This window comes from Piliocolobus tephrosceles, chromosome 5 (genome assembly GCF_002776525.5).
Source record: "Piliocolobus tephrosceles isolate RC106 chromosome 5, ASM277652v3, whole genome shotgun sequence".
In the NCBI taxonomy this organism is placed as follows: domain Eukaryota; kingdom Metazoa; phylum Chordata; class Mammalia; order Primates; family Cercopithecidae; genus Piliocolobus; species Piliocolobus tephrosceles.
Genome location: NC_045438.1, coordinates 102,465,293 through 102,490,471, shown reverse-complemented (window position 1 = coordinate 102,490,471; position 25,179 = coordinate 102,465,293). Strand labels below are relative to the sequence as shown.

General features: G+C 36.5%; 1 protein-coding gene and 1 pseudogene across 2 annotated transcripts in view; one reads left to right on the top strand and one right to left on the bottom strand.

Moving 5' to 3' along the window:
* The window catches only part of LMBRD1 (LMBR1 domain containing 1), a 128,997-nt gene that overhangs the window by 76,674 nt on the left and 27,144 nt on the right, over positions 1-25,179 (bottom strand). Inside the window, exons 4-5 of the mRNA XM_023230283.1 lie at positions 5,950-6,047; positions 4,058-4,125 (exon numbers count right to left, since the gene is read on the bottom strand). Coding sequence (XP_023086051.1) covers positions 4,058-4,125; positions 5,950-6,047 — 166 coding nt within the window. The remainder of the gene's footprint in view (positions 1-4,057; positions 4,126-5,949; positions 6,048-25,179) is intronic.
* LOC111554643 lies at positions 22,631-23,866 on the top strand (annotated as a pseudogene). Its single transcript, XR_002735307.3, has one exon. The product of XR_002735307.3 is annotated as a protein SCO1 homolog, mitochondrial pseudogene (transcript).

The window sequence follows — 25,179 nt, the reverse complement described above, 5'->3', positions numbered from 1 at the left end:
GCAATACATCCTCCACAGTGCTGTAACTTTTTTTTTTTTTTGAGACGGAGTGTCACTCTGTTGCCAGGATGGAGTGCAGTGGCTCAATCTCAGCTCACTGCAACCTCCGCCTCCCAGGTTCAAGCTGTTCTCCTGCCTTAGCCTCCCAAGTAGCTAGGATTACAGGTGCACACCACTATGCCCAGCTAATTTTTGTATTTTTAGTAGAATTCACTATGTTGGCCAGCATGGTCTCGATCTCTTGACCTCGTGATCCACCTGCCTCAACCTCCCAAAGTGCGGGGATTACAAGCAGGAGTCACCACGCCCGGCCCACAGTGCTGTAACTCTTAAAGTCATATATATTTACTTTCATGCATTCATGCACACAAATATATACACATCTTCACTGTCTTTCAGTTACTCAGTAGGATAAAATTAAAAATTTCTTAAATATGGCATGTAAGACCCAGAGTCTACTTACCTGGCTAATGTCATACCCTGTCACTTGCCCACAGGAACACCTGAAACATCACATTACCTTTCTTTTTTTGAGGGGAGGGGAAATCTAAATTCACATCATACTTTTTATGTCATTCTTCAAATACTCCATGCTAACCTCAGCCTCCCAGTTAACATATTTTATAGACTGAATTGTGTTCCCTAAAAATTCGTATGTCGCTTGCTCTCTGCTCCTCCATTCTATAGAGAGCCTCATCTTTGCAGCAGCACCAGCCACATCACTGAGACATCATGGTGGAAGTGAAGGGCAGAGTAAATGGATTTGGTCATAGTGGTGCCTGGTCACCAGGGCTCCTTTTAACCCTGGCAAAGGGAATATTGTTGCCATCATTGACCCCTCAATGACCTTAACTATATGGCCTAAATGTTCCAACATGACTCCACCCATGGCAAGTTGTAGGGCACTGTCCAGGCTGAGAACTGGAAGCTTGTCGTCAATGGAAATCCCATCACCCTCTTCTTACAGGTGCAAGATTTCACCAAAATTAAATGGGGTGATTTGGGCGCTGATAATGTTGTGAAGTCTACCAGCATCTTTACTACCATGAAGAAGGCTGAGATTCTCTTAGAGCAGGGAGCCAAAAGGATCCTCATCTCTGCCCCTTCTGCTGATACCCCCGTGTGATGGGCCCGAACCATGAGAAGTACAAAAATGGCATTAAGATGGTCAGCAATGCCTCCCGCACTATCAACTGCTTCGTCACCCTGGACAACTGCGGCATCATGGAGGGACTAATGACCACAGTTCAAGCCATCATTGGCACTCAGAAGACCATGAATGGCCCCTTTGGGAAACTGTGGTGTGACAGCAGTGGGGCTCTCCAGAACATCATCCCTGCCTCTACCTGTGTTGCCAAGGCTGTGGGCAAGGTCATCCCTGGGCTACAGGAAGCTTACTGGCATAACTTTCCATGTCCCCACTGCCAATGTGTTGGTTGTGGACCTGATGTGCCATCTGGAGAAACTTGTCAAATATGATGACATAAAGAAGATAGTAAAGCAGGCGTTGGAGGGTCCCCTCAAAGGCATCCTCGACTACCCTGAGCAACAGGTTTTCTCTTCCAACTTTACTAGTGATACTCTTTCACCTTCGATGCTGGGCTGGCCTGCCTTCAACAACTACTTTTTCAAACTCGTTTTCTGGTATGACAACGAATTTGGTTACAGCAACAGGGTGGTGGAACTCATGTTCCACCTGGCTTCCAAGGGGTAAGAGCCCCTGGATCACCAGCTTCAGCAAGAGCACAACAGGGAGAGAGAGGCCCTCAGCTGATGGGGAGTCCCTGCCGCACTCAGTCCCCCACCACATTGAGAATCTCCCCTGGTCACAGTTTCTGTGCCAGATCCCCTGAAGGAGGAGGAACCTAGGGAGTACCACTTTGTCATGTACTATCAATAAAATCCCCTGTACTCAACTCTCCAAACAAAAGAAAAAAGAAAATCCCTATGTTGAAGCCCTAACTCCCAATGTAATGGTATTTGGATACAGGTCCTTTAGCAAGGGAATTAGGGTTAAATGAAGTCAAAAGGGTGGGACCCTAATTATCCCATGGCATCGGTGTCCTTATAAGAAGAGGAAGAGACACCAGAGAGTGCTCCTTCTCTCTCCTGCACCCTCTCACTCTCCCCCTCCCCTTCTCCCTCTGCAAGCACAAAGGAAAGGCCACGTGAAGACAGAGCGAGAAGGTGGCCTTCTATAAGCCAGGAAGAGAACTCTCACCAGAAACCAAACTTGCCAGCACCTTTAACATAGACTTCTAGCCTCCAGAACCATGAGAAAATAAATGACTGTTATTTAAGCCACCCAGTCTATGATACTTTGTTACGGCAGCCAAAGCAGACGAAAACAATATACATGTTATTCATCTTTTTTATTTGTCAAGTCAGCTGACCAATTCCCATTCCTTTGAATCTCAACTCAAGTATTACTTTCTCTTAGATCTCCTGATTCTTCAAGGCAGAGTAAGAACCTGCTCCTCTACCATCAACATCTGGTATGTATCTCCTATCAGAGCACTTAAACATTGTAATTCAAGGTATGAATCTGCATGCCTCCACAACGTAAACCTAGAGGACAGAGACCATGGTCCTCTATCTTTAGCCCAAAGATCTAGCATAGTATCCAACACATAAGTGTTCCAAAAACGTATGAGCTACATGAATCAGTTAAATTTAGATCACGGCTTTGCCATAAAATTATCTAGTTTTCTCTTAAAAGAAACTCTGAATATGCCACCTTCAAAAATATTTCAAGACCTTTTGTCAATCACTTAACCTAAATGCACACCTCATTCAAATATTTACATATGGTAATGAGAAGAACACTGTCCTAGATGGCTGAAACGCTAATAATGTTTAATTCACTACTCTTTTATTCTGACTGTTGCAAAGATTTGTAGTTTTATTGGTGATTCTCATTCATGTTCTAAAATAGGAGTTGGCAAACTACTGGCTGCCTGTGTTCATAAATAAAGTTTTTCTAGAACACAGTCATGTTCTTTACGTATTGTCTGATTACTTCTGAGCTACAAGACAGACACAGAGACCATACAGACAGTAAATCTAAAATACTATCTAGGCTTTAAGAAAATTCTGCTGATTCCCACTCTAGATAATTCAGGTTTACATACAAGGGACATGTATGTTAACAAGGGAAATTAACATAAGTAGATTTAGCTGTCTTCAAAAAGCCAAAAAAATACTTTAGAAATATACTCGGTAGCTAAAATACATAGAAAAACCACTAAAAAGGGTGCTTACAAAAAGTACTCTTTTTCATGACACATCAAGGCAGGTAAAAAGAACTGAAAATATGACTTGACTATAAAACACATGCATCCTAAGAACTCCGGGAACTACAAAAAGTTACTCAACAATTTTATTCCTATTACAAGTTCCATATAATAAGTAATTTTTTTAATTTATGGAAAGTTATGTATTGAAAATTGTGAGACTAAATTATAAACAGAAACTTCAAAAAATTTATTAACTCCTAATGTATTTCCTAACATAAAAAAAGAAAGACTAATGACCTATTTTTAACAAAGATAAATGTCTTCCACTAACAAGGATAAATTTTAAATGTACAAACAAATAAGCAAAATGTTATTGATATAAGTATAAAAACAAGAAGAATTAAGAAAGGAAATTCACTGACAAAGATTTAAAGACTGATAGGGTCAAATCTGAAAAGATGCACAGACAAGGATTTTCATCAAAGTGTTATTTATAATAATGGGGAAACATTATAAATGTCTAAGCAGTTATCACTAGAAGATCACTTAAATATATTTGTGTAAAACTAAAACACGTAGGGTGCATGCAAGAAGGGAGGTGCACTCTGCATGCATTCGAGCACATAAAAATGTCTAGATGAAATGACATAGACAAAACTGTTAAATTGTGGCTATTGTTCTTTGGAGATACAGAGAGTGGATTGTTCTTTTTTTTTTACATTTTTTTTTCTTTCCTAGATTTTTCTGAATGATCCTTTTATTATTTTTTTCAAATAATTCTATTTCCATTTCATGGTTAAAAAAAAAAAACCAAGACTTACCCAACTAAAAGAAGCAGTGCACAAATCACAACAAATCCCAAAGTATACTTGAGTGCCGTTTTAATTTGCTAGATGCCAAGGAGAAAAAAGTATAACATTTAGCAAGCCCTTTAAAATATAAAATGTTCTTGCAACAGTTTAACAGTACCTTTACATCAGATACACGCTTACAGTCAAAGGTTTCAACTAAGGCTGAAAACCTTAAAATTTAAAGAAAACAGATATACTACATCTTAAGTATCTTTGCAAAATACGAGATTTTAAAAATCTTTTCAATAGTTACGCCCTTGTAAAAACCAAACCACCTAAAGTATAGTTGATTCTCCAGTAGGCATCTTTAGTAAAATTATCAGAATATGTAATACTCCCCCAGACAGCAATCAGAATCTACAATGCCCCAATCCAATTCATCAAAATGGTTTATAACAATAATCAACACAATATACACATGTTTTTGTTTGAGTATATACATGAGTATAAATATACTTGTATATATACTCATATATACATATATGTAAGTATATATACACATATATTTATGTATTTATATTTATACACATACATATTTATGTATTTATGTATATGTGTATATATACTTACATACATTAATATATATTTCATACATATATAACATATGCCAAGCACTGATAAGAACGTCACATATGTTAACTCATTTAGTCTTATTGTACAACTGTTCCCCTAAATTACAAAGTGTTCGATTTTGACATATACCTTTTAATATACATTTTTTTCTTTGACCTATTAATTACTATATACTAATAGATTTCCTGATTTTCAGTCATCCATACAATTGAAAGATAGGCCCAACTCAGTTATATAATATTAATATATTTCTAAGATTCTCCTGAATTATATTTACTATTATTTTAATTAAGATGTTTATACCAATACTTAAGTGATAATGATCTGCAGTTCTGAACACGCATGTGTGCTGTATTTGTCAGGTTTTTAAAAAGTCAGTCCTTTTTTTTTTGAGACGGAGTCTCACTCTTGTCGCCCAGGCTGGAGTGCAGTGGTACAGTCTCGGCTCACTGCAACCTCCGTCTCCCAGGTTCAAGCAATTCTCCTGCCTCAGCCGCCAGAGTAGCTGGGATTACAGGCCCCCACCACCATGCCCAGCTAATTTTTGTACCTTTACTAGAGACAAGTTTTCACCATGTTGGCCAGGCTGGTCTCTAACTCCTGACCTCAGGTGATCTGCCCGCCTTGGCCTCCCAAAGTGCTGGAATTACAGGCATGAGCCACAGCGCCCGTCTAAAAAGAAAGTCAGCCTTATCCTGGATTAGTAAGTACAACCTATAAGTGCTCCTTCTTTATGCTTTTGAACAGGGGCCAGCAAACTACATTCAGTGTGCCACATCTGATTCATCTTCTGTTTTATTGGATTATAAAATGTTCATTATCTCTGGATACTTTTAACACCATAAGAGACCATATAGTCCACAAATCCTAAATTATTTACCTCCTGGCCTTCTACAGAAAAAACTTTGTATGCCTGATCTAGAATTGCTTTGTCTAAAATAATAGTCACAAGCCACATGTGGCTAGAAAGCACTTGAAATGTGGCTAGCTTGAACTGTTGTGTAAAATACAACCCAAATTTCAAAGACTTAGTGTGAAGAAAAGAAACTTAATATTTCATTACTAGTTTGTTTGACTATATTTGAAATAATATTTGGAATATATTATGTTAAATACAATGTATAATTAAAATTAATTTCAACTGTTTCCTTTTATTTTAATTTAGCTAACATTGTATTTCTATTAGACAACACTGCTCTATAAAAAAATTCAGTCATGTCATTCTCTGAGGAAGCAGGAAATATTATTCTTCTTTCCTAAACTGAGGCCTCTAAAATAAAGATACTTACAGTACATTTACTAGTATCATCATCATCCTTTTCTTCATAATAGAAGTAGACAAAAGGGATCCAGAAGAACACACAGAACAATATAACAGAATATAAAGCTGTGGAAATAAATAACAAACCAAGTTTTACTCAATACATATGTACTTAATCATAATTATCTGTCTATATGTGTATATATATTCACTTAACAAATTCACTCCCGATTCCCTCTACTCATAACTCCTTCTATATAGCATATGATGCCCAAATAGCCTTCTCTGTCCCATGTCCCAAGAGATCAACAGTACTATCAGAATAACAATCTATAATTCAAGTTAACTTTGCAGCAATTTTTTTTTTTTTTTTTTTTTTGACACGGAGTTTTGCTCTGTCGCCAGGGCTGGAATACAGTGGTACAATCTTGGCTCACTACAAGTTCTGCCTCCTGGGTTCACGCCATTCTCCTGCCTCAGCCTCCTAACTAGCTGGGACTACAGGCGTGCACCACCACGCCTGGCTAAGTTTTTGTATTTTTAGTAGAGAAGAGGTTTCACCACGTTAGCCTGGATGGTCTCAATCTCCTGACCTCGTGATCCACCTGCCTCAGCTTCCCAAAGTGCTGGGATTACAGGTGGCAATTTCTAACAATAGTAATAACTGGGTCCAGAACAATTGTGGCAGCTGACATATGAGCTCTTACTCTGTACTAACTACAATGCTGAGAACTTCCTATAAACCATCTCATTTAAATGAACTTTAACTTTTGCTACTCCGGCAAGTTAAAGAAACAGCTATAAATAATATGGTCTTTTCGATATAAATAATTTTCTCATCTTAAGTTTAAAAAAATATGCAGTATTACACAACCAATCTTACACAAATCAAAACAGAGAAAAGGTAAAAAGAATAGTAGAACAGTAAAATTAGATTCTCTATTTACCCATTAATGGACACTGGGGTTGCCTCCAAATTTTGCAATTTGTGAATAACGCAGCTATGAATATGGAAGGACAAATAGCTCTTCATGATCCTGTTTTCAATTCTTATATTCAAAATTAGATTCAACATTAACTGATAGGAATTACTATTTATCTGCTTTTTTTTAAAAAAAAAGTTAGATTTGAAATACTTTTAACCAGTAGTCAGTCAAAATATTTATTTAAATTCAATATAGAGTTTAAGTTAAGCCAAAGATATAGTACCTTTAACAATAAAAACAGAATAAGGAACATTTGAGACTTTAAGCCTAAGAAACCTGTTCTTAAAATCTGTATTTTCACATTCATTTGTTTATATGTATTCATGAAAAATAATAGTACCAGTATAATTATAGAAAGCAATTACAGAATGATCATCATTGTACTCCTTTATAAAAGAAAGCAACTGTTACCATCTCAGACCTATAAGGATGGCTACTAACAAAAAACAATAATAATGACACGTGTTGTCAAGGGTGTGGAGAAACTGAAACCCTGTGTGCTGCTGGTAGGAATGTAAAATGGTACAGCAGCTGTGGAAAACAGTATGATGTATCCTAAAAAAATGAAAACTGGCATTACACATGATACAGCAATTCCACTTCTAGGTATATGCACAAAAGAGTTGAAAACAGGGTCTCAAAGAGTTATTTGTACACCCATGTTCGTAACTGCATGGTTCACAGTAACTAAAACATAAAAGCCACCCAAGTGTCGATTGATGGATGGATAGAGAGGCAAAATGTGGTATACATAAAACAGAATATTACTCAGCATTAAAAAGGAAGGAAATGATATATGCTACAACACAGATGAACTTAGCATAACTAGGACATTATGCTAAGTGAAATAAGCCAGTCACAAAAAGACACATACTATATGACTCCACTTATATGAGGTACTGAGAGTAGTCAAAATCAAAGAGACAGAAAGTAGGATGGTGGTTGTCAGGAGAGGGGAAAGGCAAAATAGAGAGTTACCATTAAAAAGGTATAGTTTCAATTTTACAAGATGGGAAGTGTTATGGAGATGGATGGCACCAATGGCTGCATATTATGAATATATTTAATACCACTGAATAGTATACTTGAAATGGTTAAGATGGTTAAACAAATATGGAAAAATGCATGTTAGTGATGTATAATAAAATCTAAATTACTTATTGTGTTGGAAGAAATGACTTTAGAGTTAAAGAATGTTCTTAACATTTGCTAGCCTTATCTCATTTATCTGGAGGACACTTATGAAACAGCCCCACTACATGCAATACAGATAAAAGAAACTCAAATCAAATAGGACCCTAAATAATCAACACAGGGGCAGAGTTAATTTATACTTAGCAATCACAAAATGTCAACATACTGAATTTGGCACTATAGACATTTAATGAAATTTATGCAGGCTTTTAATATTATGAGCAACTAATAGTGACAATAAATCTTTTAGGGCAGTGAATATTGGTCTTTCTACTACAAACCAAAGAATAGTGAGTTTTAACATTTCTATTGCAAATCTAAGAGCCAACAGACATAAACATTTATCTACAAGGAACTTAAACAAATTTACAAGAAATAAACAACCCCATCAAAAAGTGGGCAAAGGATATGAACAGACACTTCTCAAAAGAAGACGTTTATACAGCCCACAAACATATGAAAAAAAGCTCATCCTCACTGGTCAATAAGAAATGCAAATCAAAACCACAATGAGATACCATCTCAAGCCAATCAGAATGGTGATTAAGTTAGGAAACAACAGATGCTGGCGAGGCTATGGAGAAACAGGAATGCTTTTACACTGTTGGTGGGAGTATAAATTAGTTCAACCATTGTGGAAGACAGTGTGGCAATTCCTCAAGGATTGAGAACCAGAAAATACCATTTGACCCAGCAATCCCATTACTGGGTATATACCCAAAGGATCATATATCATTCTACTATAAAGACACATGCACACGTATGTTTATTGCGGCACTATTTACAATAACAAAGACTTGGAACCAACCCAAATGCCCATCAATGATACACTGGATAAAGAAAATGTGGCACATATACACCATGGAATACTATGCAGTCATAAAAAAAAATAAGTTCATGTCCTTTGCAGGGACATGGATGAAGCTGGAAGCCATCATTCTCAGCAAACTAACACAGGAAACAGAAAACCTAACATCTTATGTTCTCACTCATAAGTGGGAGCTGAACAATGAGAACACATGGACACAGGGAGGGGAACATCACACACCAGGGCCGGTTGGGGGGTGGGGTCAAGGCACAGGGAGAGCATTAGGACAAATACCTAATGCATGTGGGGCTTAAAACCTAGATGATGAGTTGATAAGTGCAGCAAACCACCATGGCACATGTACACCTATGTAACAAACCTGCACATTCTGCACATGTATCCCAGAACTTAAAGTAAAAAAAAAAAAAACAAACAAAAAACTGTAACAAGTATTCCAAAGTTTTAAATACTTAAATACAAAATGCCATTTGTAAATCACCCTAAATACCATGCCAACATTATGATTAAAATAATCAAATAAAATAATTTGTGTAAAATAGAAAAAAAAGAAACTGAATTAGCACAACAGACTTGAGTAGGCTGACAGCCTCACACCAAAAACTTTGAGTAAGGTTTAGCTTCAGTCTGAGTATGCCACTTGTGTCTGTTTCTTGGTGGGCTTGGCCTTTAGATAGCCAAACAGCCTAATGACTATTTTATAAGCATTCCTGGTGCTCCTAATCTTGTGTGATAAACAATCTTTTGAACACCTAAGTTACCATTATATTTAATTAGCATAGCAAAGTATAAGACAAATTCCTGTACCTCAATAAAAAGACAACCTTTTTTAAAAAATGGGCAGATTTCAATACTTCACTTTAGAAAATATACACAATTTCTGGGCATGGTGACTCACACCTGTAATCTCAGCACTTTGGGAAGCCGAGGCAGGCGGACCACCTGAGTTCAGGAGTACCAGGGCAGCCTGGCCAATATGGTGAGATCTCGTCTCTACTAAAAATACAAAAAAATTAGCCAGGCATGGTGGCAAGCACCTGTAATCCCAGCTACTCAGGAGGCTGAGGCAAGAGAATCACTTAAAACCAGGAGGCAGAGGTTGCAGTAAGCCAAGATTGTGCCACTGCACTGCAGCCTGGGCAACAGAGCAGGACTGCATCAAAAAGAACGAAAGAACGAAAGAACGAAAGGAAAGGGAAGGAAAGGAAAGGACGAAAGAAAGAGAAAATATACACAATGGCCAATAAGCACACTTTAAAAGATGCTCATCACCGTAAGTCATCAGGAAAATGCAAAGTAAATCCAAATGGCTAAAATTAAACTGGCAATATCAAGTGTCGACAAGAATGCAGAACAACAACTAACATTATCATACTTTACTTGTAGGAGTGAGGTACAACACTGTAAAAAACTGTTTAGTAGTTTCTTACCAAGTTAAACATACACCTATCACATGACCCAACAATTTTCTTCCTCTAGCAATAAAGTACAACAACTTATGTTAAAGGACTTCTGCCCGGAGAAGCTTGGTTGATTCGCAGAGTCCAGGGCATTTATTGGAGACTTGCAAAGCAAGCATATTTGCCTAAATAACCAGCTTTGATTACCAAAGCTACAAACTCCAAAAAGGAAAGCAAGAATTCACCAAAAATCATGTTTTTGAACAATCTAAACTAGCCGGTAGTGCATGGTTCCATATACAGCTTTACAAAACCACCCTTCAATTAGTAACATAGAGAACACACCAAGGGCTAAGTTTCTGGTAGTCAAAGGTAAACCACACAAGCATTCAGCAATATTAGGTCTACTGCATTAACTCTTTCACAAGAATGATGTTCGGAGAAACATCATATGCAGTGATCAAAAACTGGAAATGATCCAAATGATCATCAACAAGTGGATGGATAAGCAAACTGAGTGATATATTCACATAAAAGATGATCAAACAGCAATAAAAAAGAAACATGAGATACAGATGACTCTCATAGACCTTGTGTTGAATAAAACAAGCCCATACATAAGAGTACCTTTCTATGATTGAACATAAGGAAGTTCTAGAATTGACAAAACTAATCTGAGAAGTTAAAAAAAATGGGGCAGCTATTGACTTAAGAGATGTATGGCAACCAAAATTCTCATGTTGCTGGTAAGAGTGCCCACAAAAGATTTTAGTAATCAACATCTGGGGAAATGAAGTGGAGAACAGACACAATTCTCAACAGATTATAATATCCCTCTAGTAGTCAATGATTCAAAATAGGTTTAAAACTGCTCTAAATATTTTTTTCCCTGATACAACCTTCTATGCTAGCTTCTAATAATCTGACTGTTCTTTCTCAGTTTCCTTTATAAAGATTTCTTCTTTTAGTCCATAAACGTTGAACTGTAAAGAGAGAATTAAATTAACATTTATTTTATAACATTTATCGTATGATCAGTTCTAATGTCAAGTTGAGTTTATATATTTGTAAATGGGGGGGAAAATATTGCTGCCTCTACTACCATGAAACAGGAAAAACTGTTTTTTTAAAAGATCTACATCAAACTCATAGCCATTTTCAAAGGCAAATTATTCTTGACTCTAACAGTTATGACACTCTCATATCCTAACATCTCTCTAAAATAGTCTTTTACTTGTAAATGTTTTTGTTAAAAGACTGCTACTAGCAAATACAAGATAAACAGATTTTTGGTTTAGTAGACCCACTAACATCAAAGAACACATTAAGAAAAACATTTTAAGCCTCATGTCCATAGAAATTGAGCGAAATTAAACTCATGAAACAAGTTGGTTTTTTAAAACCACTTATCAAGAACTAGCAAAAACAAGTGAATAGAGAGCCACTTAAAGGTCATGGACAAAAACTGTACCAAAAAATACATAGTAATTCCTAAGATTTTTAAACATATATGAAGCAACAATCTACCTTTTAAAAGCCACATATCATTAAATTACAGCTCACATGAAAATTAACTTGGATACCTTAGACTTTTAAATTGTCAAGTTTTTTTTAAAAGTATCCTTCCCAACTACCAATGAAAATAGCTAACATTTACATCAGAACACAATGACAAAGAAAAACTTAGCCAATATTGTGACAGAATAATTAGTCATTACAAAGCTTTTTATTTTAGAGGTCAAAGTATAAAGATATTCTGGGAACTCTAAAAGCCTTCTAAAATTATCTATTTATCCAGCTGAAAAACTCGTGAGTCAAGACTGATAGTTGCATATCTACACCCATTTCCTTTCAGCTGGCATTCCCTTTTTTGACCTTACCCCTTCCTGCTGCAGCCTATTTGAAACTGATACATGATGGCTTAAACTCTAGCACCATTTTAAAATCTGTGGTGACCCTAAGATGGAAATCATGTCCTAAGGATGGAAAGCAGAGAAGGAATGAACTTAGTACTCTCATGATGTTATGGCACTGCCATACCAGCCCTGGAGACCCTATCTCTATACTTACTTTAAGTAAGACTGAAATACTATATGGCTATTTAATCCAGGTACTTCTGAACTGCTAATAGCAGCCACATGAAATTCCTGAAACAGAATTTGGTACTAGAAATGGGCAAACTCAAATATTTATTCCCGAGCTATTCCAAGCCCTTCGTCATCTTGTCTGTGAAGGGTAAGTATAATAGATCTCAACTAACTTTTGCCACTGAACATGGCAATATCATGAGGTGCCACAGAATCCCATGGGTTCAAGATATACTTCTTCTTGCATTAACTGTGTAGCTGCAACCCTATTTCCCCTAATAGGGTCAATCAATCCATCTGATATGGTAACTATTCACTGGAATAAGAAGATCAAGGCGGCCTGGTAGAAATCATACCTTCTAATTCAAGGGAACCGTTATTTCATCCTATGGTGGAAGTACTCCCAGATACCTAGTAAGAATTATAAACCAGTATACAAGGTAAGAAGCAAAAGTTTTGTGAGTAACAAACCACTGAAAATTACTAATAAATGAACTACTCAATATTGAATTAGGAATAATAGTGTAAACTTCTATGCTCACTTCTATTTCTTAGTTACCAGTAACAAGTATGTATTTTATGGGAGAAAGAGAAACATAAGTGCTCACTGGTCCCCAGCATTCTCTAAAATGTAGACAGATCTTTCAACTCATCTTACAAGGCTAGCAGTCTTAATACTCACATCTGACAAGAATAATAAGACAAAGAAAAAATTACAAACCAGTCTTACCAGCAAATTGATTTTTTAAAAGGATCCCAATTAAGAGAGCAGCAAATCAAATCCAACAATACATTTAAAAACAAACCAAAGAAAACCACAAAGGTGGCCAATTGGGTTCATGCTAGGAATGCAAAATTAGTTTAAATATAATCTAGCCACATAGTATATAATACACCACTTGAAAGAATAAACCAAAACAAAATAAAAAAAGCTTTATATGATGATCTTATAGATACTGCTCTATCTTAATAGATACAGAAAAGGTCCCTTTAAAATGTATTCATTTAACAAATACCTACTATGTTCCAGCCATCATTCTAGGGCAATGTATACAGCTAAATCAAAACAGAGAAGCCTCTCATGAGACTTAATTCTAGTGAGGAAAAGATACAATATTTAAAATCATAGTATGTACTACTCAAATTATCTTTTAAAAATTTCTTAAATAAATAAGAATACAAACAACCCAACTGAAAGTTACTTTAAGCAGAAAACTGAAGCAGCCAGCTTTTTAAAAAACATACAATTTTCATTTACAAATAAGTGAAACACAGACTAGTGAACTCTCATTTCACACTCACCAGACAAGCAAAAACTAAACATATATGACAATATCAAAGTTTAGAATATAGAGCAACTAGAAGACTTATGTTCTAATGAGAATTACATTAGTAAAAACACTTAGCAAAATAGCTTGTCATTATCTACAATGCTGAAGATGCATATAACTTATGATCCAGCCATTTGACTGCTATGTATGTACTCTGCACATATACAACAGAAAATACGTACAATAATGTTCATTGCACAATTTTAACAGCAAAAAACTAAATGTCCACATTGATTAATATGCGGCACAGTCATACACAATGAAATTATACTTTCTTCAATAATGTGTATAAATGTCTGGAACATGAAGATGAATGAAAGCAAGCAAGCCATTTCACATAAAGTTCAGAAATGTAAAACTAAGTAAGAATACAACATGGTAAAACTGAAAGACAAAGCAAGGGATTAACACAAACTAAATTTAGAATATTTCTAAGGGGGAAACAGAAGAAATGGCATCAGGAAAAACACAGGAGACTTCAAAATGACTACCTCAAACTTCACACTTTCTATGATCAATAAATAGTCTGCTAAGAATAAAAGTATATGTCAAGTAAACATCAAAGATGTTGATATTTGCAAGACTGCTGTGGTAGGCAGCTTCTAAAATGGCTCCATGAATACAGGTCTGTATTCACGACCTGTGTAATCTCAGCTTGGGTGTGGGCTGGCACTAGTGACTCACTGCTAAGGAACAGAATATGAACAAAAATATTGGGATGCCACTTCTCAGATTAGGTGACAAAAAGACTGGCTTCCATCTTACTGCTCTATCCTTCTCTCACTCTGAGACCCCCTGGCTGCCATGTTGTGAGCTGCCCTATAGAGAAGTCCACGTGACAAAGAACTGATGTTACAGGCCAACAGAGAGAGAAACCCTGAGGCCTGTCTATACCCATGTGAGAGAGCTTACATGTCAACTCTCCCCGCTGTGGAGTCTTGGGATGACTGCAGTCTCACTAGACACCTTCCTTCTAGCCCAACAAGAGAACCTGACTGAGCACACTCAACTAAGGTGCATCTGGATTCCTCACCCAAAGAAACTGTGAAATAAAGTTTGCTGTTTTAAACTGCTAAATGTTGAGGTAATTTGTTACATGACAGTAGATAACTAGTACAACTGCTGACAGTATAGCAAAGTGAGTCGGACATCTGCTGTATAAGTACTAAGAATATACAACTTTAGAATAAAAATCATTTACAGGGTTGAACTTAGACTTCATATTCTGAAGCATAGTCGTTTTCCCCATGGATATTTTTGGTTATTTCCTCCTCTCAATGGTATTTATTCCAAGGTTTACACTGCAAGGCCATTTTTTTTTCACAACAACAAAATTGTTAAATAAAATGGTCAGACAAAAGGCTAAATAATTCATGCTATAATTCACAATTGTATAGCAACAAAGAATCACATTCCAATGTATAAGCCTTAGTCCTTCATAACTTTTTAACCTCATTTTTTTCATCTATGAATTAGGGATAAGATTACAACTCTAGAAAATCAAATAATAAAAATGCAAATCCTCAAAGATTTTAAGTCATATTAATAGCAACTATCCTTTCCTGACTCTCCATAATATACACAGAACTGTATTATAACCTTCACTTACATTAGCTGATTCGATACTTTTCCCAACAACTTTGATGCAGTCTTCTGCATCTGGCTTCCTTCACTAAGCACAGGGATTGGGATTTTTCCTCTGTTAACAGATAATAAATATTTTCACCTTTGCAGCTTATACATCTCTGTTGCATATACTCATCTGTGCTGCTGTAGCAAAGCAGCCATAGACAACACACAAACAAATAGACACAGACGGGTTTATAGAAGCCATGCCATAATTTGCTGACTTGTAACTTAGGTTGCTGAATATATTACTATAGTCCATTGTATGAGCATACCGCATTTTATTTAAACATTCACCAGTTGGACATTTGAATACTTTCCAGTTTGGGACTACTATAAAAATTGCTACTATGAACATCTTTGCCTAGACATTGCATTCATTCCTGTTGGGTAAATTCCTAGGAATGAAACTGCTGGACCATATAGGAAATTCAGTTCAAACTGGCAGTGTTTCTGCTGGGGTGGCTGATTAGGTTCTTCTTGGTTCTTATCTTCACTAATCTACATTAGAAGTTACAAATGGCTGGGTGTGGTGGCTCATGCCTGTAATCACAGCCCTTTATGTGGCTGAGACAAGAAGATAACTTCAAGCCAGTAGTTGGAGACCAGCCTGGACAACACAGTAGAGACCCTGTCTCTACCAAAAAAAAAAAAAAAAAGAAGTTACAAACTGTTTTTCCAAAACAACCACACGATATTACCTTCCCAATAGCGGCATTCAAAAATTCTAATTTCTCTATGTTCATGGCAGCACTCAGGTATTGTCTGTGTTTCTTATTATAGCCTGTTACAGACTGAATGTTGGTGTCCCTGTAAAATCCGTATGTTGAAACCCTAACTCCCAATGTGATAGTATTTGAAGGTGGGGTCTTTGGGAGGTAATTAGGATTAAATGAAGGCACAAGGTGGGATCCTATCATGGGACTGGTGTCCTTAGAAGAAGAGGAAGAGAGACTAGAGTTCATTCTCTGTCTCTGCCATGTAAGGACACAGCAAGAAGGTGGCCATCCACAAGCCAGAAAAAGGGTCTCCACCAGGGACTGAAACTGTTGACACCTTCATCTTGGACTTCCTAGCCTCCAGAATTGTGAGAAATGTTTACTGATTAGGTCATCCAGTATGTGGTATTTTGCTAGAGAAGCCCAAACTGACTATAAGACAGATTTTGGTACTGGGAAGTAGGCTGCTGTCCTAACACATACCTAAAAATGTGGAGGTCACTTTGGAACATGCCACTGGACAATTTTTTTTAAAGTAATGTTATAAAATAGCAAAGAACTTGGGAACTGTATTCTAGTGTTTTGTGGAAGGCAAAGTTTGCCAGTGATGACACTGAATATTTAGCCAAGGAGATTCCTAAGCAAAGTGTTGAAGAAGTGGTTTGATTCCTCTTGACTGCTTAGAGTAAAATGAAAAAAAAAAGAAATTGTTAAGCAAAATGAGCCAGAACTTGAAGATCTGGAAAATTCTCACCCTATCCACATTGCAAAAAAAAATGGAAAAGCTTGTTTTGAAGAGAACAAGAGAAAAGCTTGTTTTGAAGGGTGTATTTGATAAGCAGATTAGCGAAGATATGAACCAAGAAGAACCTAATCAGCCATCCCAGCAGAAACACTGCCACTTTGAACTGAAGGGGAAGAAGATGGGATGAAACGAAGGAAGGCTGATAGGCTTCTTGGATCCTACAGGACCAGATCACAAAGTTGTTTGGCTATAAAAATGTACTACTCTACAAGGCAAAAAAAGAAATGTCCCCAAAGGTGATTAAGAGATCAAGGCCGCATCCTCATTTCAAAGGGGGTGTGAGGGGATTGTCTAGGTTTCAACATGCCAGAGAATAGCTGCCTTGAAGCCTTGTGGGTACAACTCCTACCCAGCAGAGCCTTGAGGTTTAACCCTGCCCGCCAGAATGGCAGAGGCAGGGCCATCACCACAGTGAGTCCTGAAGGCATAGCGTCAAACCAAAGAGGACTATTCTTGAGCTATCTTAAAATTCTAATAGTATCTGCATTGCTAGGTTTTTTACTTTATTGAAACCCTTTTTTCCTTCTGAATTTTCCCTTAGAATATCTATCCTATACCTGTACTGCCATTATATTTTAAAAGCAAATAACTTATCTGGTTATCTGGTTTTAGAGGTTCACAGTCAGAGAAGAATTATGACTCAGGATAAATTTTATTTGTGATCACACACATACCTGATTTAGAAAATATTTAGATGAGACTTTGTACTTCAGAGTTGATGCTGCAACAACTTAAGGCCCTTGGGGCTGTTAGGATGGAATAAAAGTATTTTGCATAGGAAACAGACATGAATTCTGGGCTGCCAAGAGTGGAATGTTATGCAGTAAGTTTGTCCCCCCTAAATTCATATGTTGAAGCCCTAACCCCAATGTGATAGTATTTGGAGATAGGGCTTTTTTGGAGGTAATTTAGATTCAGATGAAGGCATAATCTTGGGGCCTCTATGATGGCATTAGTGTCCTTGTAAGAAGAGAAAGAGACCAGAGTACATGCGCTTGATCGTCACCTCACACTCTCTCTCTACGCCACGTGAGGACACTGTGAGGAGGTAGCTAGCTAGCTATAAACATGGAAGAAGGCCTTCATTACAAACCAAATCTGCCAGCTCCAGAACTATGATAAATACATATTCGTTAAGACTCCCAGTCTATATTTTGTTACAGCAGCCTTAACTAATAAGACAGCATTCTAGTTGATATGCTAGTATATCTCATTGAAAACATAAATTTACATTTCCCTAATCATTAATGATGTTGAAGATCTTTCTATGGGTTTGTACGCCATTCATAAATCTTCCCTGGTGAAATGCCTATTCAAATATTTTGCTTATTTTTTAACTGAATGGTTTTATTAATGATTGGTAAGATACATTCTGAATATAAGCCCTTTACAATTTATACATGATTTACAAATATGTTTGGTTTGTCTGTGGCTTATACTTATTTTTGTTTTAATTGTGTCTTTTGAAAGACAAAGATTTAATATTGATGAAGTACAACTTATTAAGGTTTCTCCTATGAATCCCGCTTTTGGGGCCATAACTAAGAACTCTTTTTCTAACTTAAGGTCACCAAGATCATATCCCTTAATTTCTTTTCTTTTTTTTTTTTTTTTTAATTTGAGACGGAGTCTTGCTCTGTGACCCAGGCTGGAGTGCAATGGCATGATCTTGGCTTACTGCAACCTCCGCCTCCTGGGTTCAAGAGATTCTCCTGCCTCAGCCTCCCCAAGTAGCTGGGATTACAGGAGCCTGCCACCATGCCCAATAAATTTTTGTATTTTTTTGTATTTTTAGTAGAGACAGGGTTTCACCATGTTGGCCAGGCTGGTCTTGAACTCCTGACCTCAAGTGATCTGCCAGCCTCGGCCTCCCCAAGTGCTGGGATTACAGGTGTGAGCCACTATGCCCAGCCTCCCTTAATTTCTTCTAAAAGTATTGTACTTTTACAGCTTAGGTCTATGATTGAATTTTGAGTATGGTATAAGGTAAAGCACAAAAAAAATCATTTTTTGCATATAATAGTCCGACTTTCCCAGCAAAAATTTTTTAATTGAATGGAATTAAACTGAACTGGCACAGCTGTTGAAAATCAACTATGAATATAAAGGTTTATTTTAGGACTCTGAATTTTATTCCATTGCTCTATACGCCTGACCAACTGCAATACTATAGAGTCTTGTTTATTGAGTTTTATATTACATTTTGAGATCGGAGGATATAATTCTCTAATGTCATTTTTCTTTTTCAAAATGTTTTTTGGCTACTGTAGATCCTGTTGACTTCCACGTAAATTTTAGGATTGGCTTGTCGGTTTTTCAAAAATATTTTAAAAAGTCTGTGTGATTTTAATAGAGACTGCATTCAACTTATAGGTCAGTTTGAGAGAAAACTGATATAATTGCATCTTTACAGCACTGTGTTTTCAACCCCATGGAATTATTTAAATCTTCTTTAATTTCTATCAGCAATTTTTCTGTAGTTTTCAGTGCAGAAATCTTATACTTTTTTGTTAAATGTGAAGTACTTTTTTCACCCTTTTTGATGGCTTCTGATTAGAATTGCTTTTTTCACTTTATCTGAATTGTCTGTTTCTAGTTTTCATATCAATCTTATACTTGTGATCCTGCTAACCTTACTTACTGGTTGTATTTGTCCATATATAGGTTCTCTAAAATTTTCTACCTATGGAATCTTGTATCACCTGTGAAAGTAAGACAGTAATAATTCTTCTTTTCCAGTCTGGATGTATTTACTTAAGTAAATATTTAAATAACTAAATACTAAAAATTAGTATTTAAGTAAATTTATTCATTTAATTATGTATATTTATTTATTTAGACTTATCACACTGGCTAGAATCATCAGTACAATGTTAAATAGCAGTGCTGAGAGCAGACATAGGTATCTTGCTCCTAATCTCAGAAGAAAAGTATTCAATCTTTCACCCCTAAGTATAATGTAGCTGTAGGTTTTTCATAGATGTCCTTTGTCAGCTCGGGAAGTTCCCCTCTGTAACTACTTTGCTGATAATTTTTAATCGATGATAGACACTGGAATTTTTTTTGCATCTATTGAGATGATCACTCATTTCTGTACTATGTATGTTAACATGTTAAGTAAATTAATTTCTGGATAGTAAAGCAACCTTACTTTTCTAGGATGAATTCACTTTTGTCATAGTACATAATTCTTTTTATATGACTCTGCATTCAGTTTCCTAAAATTTTAAGAATTCTGTGTCTACATTCATGAGGTATATTAGTCCATAGTTTCCCTTTCTTGTGATGTCTTTATATGATTTTGGTATGAAGGAAATAATGCCCTCAAGTGAGTTGGGAAGTGTTCTTTCATTCTCTATTTCCTAAAAAGGTTGATAAAGGATTGGTATAATTTCTACTTATGATACATAAATAGAAATTGGTGTAATTTCTTAGTTAAATATATAATATGTGAAATTCTTCACATATTTCTTAAGTGAAGTGCTACTTCTTAAATCAGTTATGGTAATTGATTCAATTGGAAAATTGTCTAGGAATTTATCCACTTCATCTAATTTGTTGGTACAAAGTTACTCAATATTCCTCTGTAACCCCTTTAATTTCTGCAAAGTTGATAATGCCACTTCTTTCATTCCTTGTTTTGATAATTTATATCTTTTGTCTCTTTCTCTCCCCCTTCCCCGATGCACTAAGTCTAGCTAAAGATTTGCTGATTTTTATTTTTTTTCAAAGAACCTACTTTGGTTTGAATTTTCTTTATTGTTTTTCTGTTTTCTACTTCATTGGTGTCTGCTCTGACCTTTATTTTTCTCCTGCTTGTTTAAAGTTCAGTTGGCTCTTCTTTTTCTGTTTTCCTAAGGTAGAAGTTTAGGCAGTTGAGAATTCTTCTTTAACAGAGGGGTTTAAAGCTGCAAATTATCCTCTGAGCTCTGCTTAAGCTATATCCCATAAATTTCGATATGTTACATTTTTATTTTCATTCTGTTCAAAACATTCTCCAATCTGCCTTGTGATTTCATCTTGATCCATGGGTTATTTAGAAGTATGTGGTTTAAATGCCAAATACTTGTGGATTGCCAAGATTTTTTTCCATTGTTGGTTTCTAATTTAATTATATTATGATTGGAAAATGCACTTTGTATGATTTTTAATCCTTTTAAATTTACTGATAATTATTTTATAACCTATTATATAGTCTATACCGAAGAATGTTCCCCGTGTGCTTTAAGTCAATTGTGTTCTGCATTCATTGGGATACAATTTTCTGTATTTGCAAGTTTATCAATATTGTTGTTTACATCTTCTTAACCTTCACCGATTTGCTAATTGTTCTATCAAAAAACAATTATTTCCTAACCAATAAAGAGTTGGTTACTCAAATTTCCAACTAATATTGTTGAATTATCTATTTCGCTTATCAATTCTGCCCATTTTGAATTTGTGTATTTTAAAGCTCTGTTAATAGGTGCATATATAATTATAATTTTTCTGTCATTTTAATGATTAACCATTTTATCATTATGAAATGTCCCTGTTTGTCTTAAAGTCTATTTTATTTGATATTAATATAGTCATTTCAGCTGTCAGAGTTACTATTTGCATGACATCTTTTTCTAACCTTTTCTTTAACCGTTTACTATTTGTCCCTGAATCTAAGGTGTTTCTCTTATAGACAACACATTGACGAATATTCATTTGTTGATCCACTATGACAATCTCATTTGATTGGGGGTATTTAGACTATTTACATATAACAATTATTGATATGGCTGTAATTACATTTGCCATTTTATCCTTTATTATGTCTTTTTTGTTGTTCCAGGCTTCTCCTTTACTACCTTATTTTGTATTAAAAGTCATTTTCTACATTACCAATTCCTGACTTACTTTATAGATATTTATAGGTATATAAAATAAGTATATTTTTGAGTCATTTTCTTAGTGATTGCTATGGGGATTACACTACATACTTTAATTTATCACAACTTACCTTCAATTAGTATTCACACAATACAGGCAAAATATATATTTTTAAAAAACTTGCTCCAAAATAGCTCTAATACTTCTTTTTCTTTGTGCCATTCTCATCATATATTTTATGTCTATATATCATAAACCCTAAACCCAGCATTTACTATGCTATAATTATTGCTTTATACAATCTTAAATCTTTTACAAAGGTAAGAAAAGGAGAAAAAATATAGTGCCTTTATATTAAACATTAACCATTATAATTTCTGATTTCTTTCTTCCTATGAATTTGGTTTACTGCCTAGTGTCATTTCCTTTCATCCTTAAAGACTTACTTTAGTATTCTTTTAAGAAAGGGTTTCTTGTAATGAATTTTCTCAGGTTTTATCTTGGAATGTCCTATTCCACCTTCATTTTTAGAGGATTTTAGAGGACACATAAATCTTTATTTTTTTTCTCTTTTCATTTTAGTGCCCTCTGGAGTCCACTACTTCACATTAGAAGTTAGTCACTAATCATAAAGATGCTGTCATGTGGCGGCTTCGCCGTGCTGAGGGGCCGGCTTCCTAAGCAGTAGCCAGGGAGCCCCGAGGCACGCCACACCTCCGCTTGCCGCAGGCAGAACTGCCTCAGCAAGACTCTCGCACTCCCCTCGGCTGGGCCCCAAAGCTCGAGTCCGCGAGGCAAGAAGCGCCAAAGTTGGCCACCCAGAGGCCGCATAACTCGTCCGGGTACTAGGACCAGCATCGCCATGGGGTATCCCCGTGGTCGGAGAAGGGCCCCAGAGACTCCGCGCGCCCCTCGAAGCCCGGGCCTGTTTCCTGGAAGTCTTTAGCAATCACATTTGCTATTGGAGGAGCTTTACTGGCTGGAATGAAGTACATGAAGAAAGAAAAGGCAGAGAAGTTAGAGAAGGAACGGCAGCGACAGATCGGCAAGCCTTTACTTGGGGGACCATTTTCCCTCACAACTCATACTGGGGAGCATAAAACTGACAAGGACTACTTGGGTCAGTGGTTATTGATTTATTTTGGCTTCACTCATTGCCCTGATGTCTGTCCAGAAGAACTAGAAAAGATGATTCAAGTCGTGGATGAAATAGATAGCATTACAACTCTGCCAGATCTAACTCCACTTTTCATCAGCATTGACCCAGAGAGGGACACAAAAGAAGCCATCGCAAAGTATGTGAAAGAATTTTCTCCCAAACTGGTTGGCTTGACTGGCACAAGAGAAGAAGTCGATCAGGTGGCCAGAGCATACCGAGTGTATTACAGCCCTGGCCCCAAGGACGAAGATGAAGACTACATAGTGGATCACACAATAATAATGTACTTGGTTGGACCAGATGGTGAATTCCTAGATTATTTTGGCCAGAATAAGAGGAAGGGAGAAATAGCTGCTTCAATTGTCGCACACATGAGGCCATACAGGAAAAAGAGCTAGCCAAAGCAGTGTTGCTGGATGCAGTATTGTCTTGCTAAGAGGAAGGAAACTTTGTCTCGCATAGGAGCTTATATAAATATAAACATATATACATTGCAGTCTACAGAATGGCCTTCATATCATGAGAACATTTCTGTTTTGGATGGGGATGTTACCCTTGCGTTCAACCAAAATTGATTCTTGGAACTGTAAAGTTTACAACCCAAAGTCAGAGGACCAAGTTAAAGTGAAGCCAGTAAAGAACCCACCTGCGGAAAGGACATGGCGGGGCGAGGCACAGCCAGTGCGTTTCTGCCTGCAAACAGTGCCTCTCCATTGTCTTGGACCCTTGCTCAAATAGCTGTGGGACTGAATTTCACGGAAAAGAATATAATTTCCATAGTGCTCTTGCTTGCCTCTTCTTGAGTTCTTTGCTCTTCTGAGTTCTTGGTGGCTAATAACAGTCAGATTAGGGTGTCAGCCATTCAGAGTTGATACTTGAAAGCTTTAGTTTTCCTTATTAATGAATATCACTATCAGATTTGACTAATGAAGAGGAAGTCTATCGTTTGGGGAAAAAAACATCAGTTTGATTTCTCTACGGGGTATGTTATGTGATTTTTAGCGAAGTGGTGTGCCGGGTTTTCAGTGACACACCAAATGGAAATAAAGAGGATATTGATCAAAAAAAAAAAAAAAAAGATGCTGTCATGTAACTTTTTGGCTACTTGTAAATTTTACTCTTTGTCTTTGGCTTTTAATAATTTAACAATGATTTGTCCAGGTCTGTATCTCTGCTTTTTCCTACTTGGGTTTCACTGAGCTTCTTAGATGGGTAGATTGCTTTTTGGCCATGATTTCTTCAAACTTTTTTTCTTGCCCTCTTCTTTCTCTTTTCATCCTGAGATTCCCATCACACATACACAGGTAAACTTGATGCTGACCCACAGATCTCTGCGGCTTTATTGATTTCTCTTTAATCTTCTTTCCTCTCTGATCTTCAGATTAGATCATCTACCTTTGAAATTCACTGATTCTTTCTTCTGTCATGTCAAACCTCTGGTAAGACCCTCTAGTAAATTTTTCACATCAGTTACTATATTCTTCAATCTCAGAATTTTCATTTTGTTGTTTTTAAAATCATTTCTATCTCCTTTTTGAACATCTCTATTTGTCACACTTTCTTTTCATTCTTAGTTTACTTTGCTGCTTTGAACTGATTTACAATAGCTGCTTTGAAGTCTTTGCTAAATCTAACGTCTAGAAATACTGTTTCCACTATATGCTATTTTCCTTAGCATTGTTCATGTTTTCCTATTTCTTTGCATATTTTATAATTTTATTGAAACTGGATATGTTAGACAATATGTTGTAGCAACTCTGTATTGTGCTTTTTGCTCCTGAAGGTTGCCTCTTTAATTTCTTTGTTCACTTATTTGGCAGGGTTAAGTCTGTAAAATCTGTTTTCCACATAGTGTGTAACTGATGATGTCTCTATTTTTTTTTAACTATGTTTTTAGGTGTTTTTTTTTTTTAATTGTTATCCCAGCTCAAAAAAAAATATTTATTTAAATTACTGTTTTTTTTTTTTTGAGACGGAGTCTCGCTCTGTCGCCCAGGCTGGAGTGCAGTGGCCGGATCTCAGCTCACTGCAAGCTCCGCCTCCCGGGTTTACGCCATTCTCCTGCCTCAGCCTCCCGAGTAGCTGGGACTATAGGCGCCCGCCACCTCGCCCAGCTAGTTTTTTTTTTTTGTATTTTTTAGTAGAGATGGGGTTTCACCGTGTTAGCCAGGATGGTCTCGATCTCCTGACCTCGTGATCCGCCCGTCTCGGCCTCCCAAAGTGCTGGGATTACAGGTAAATTACTGTTTTTAAGCCTGGCTTCCT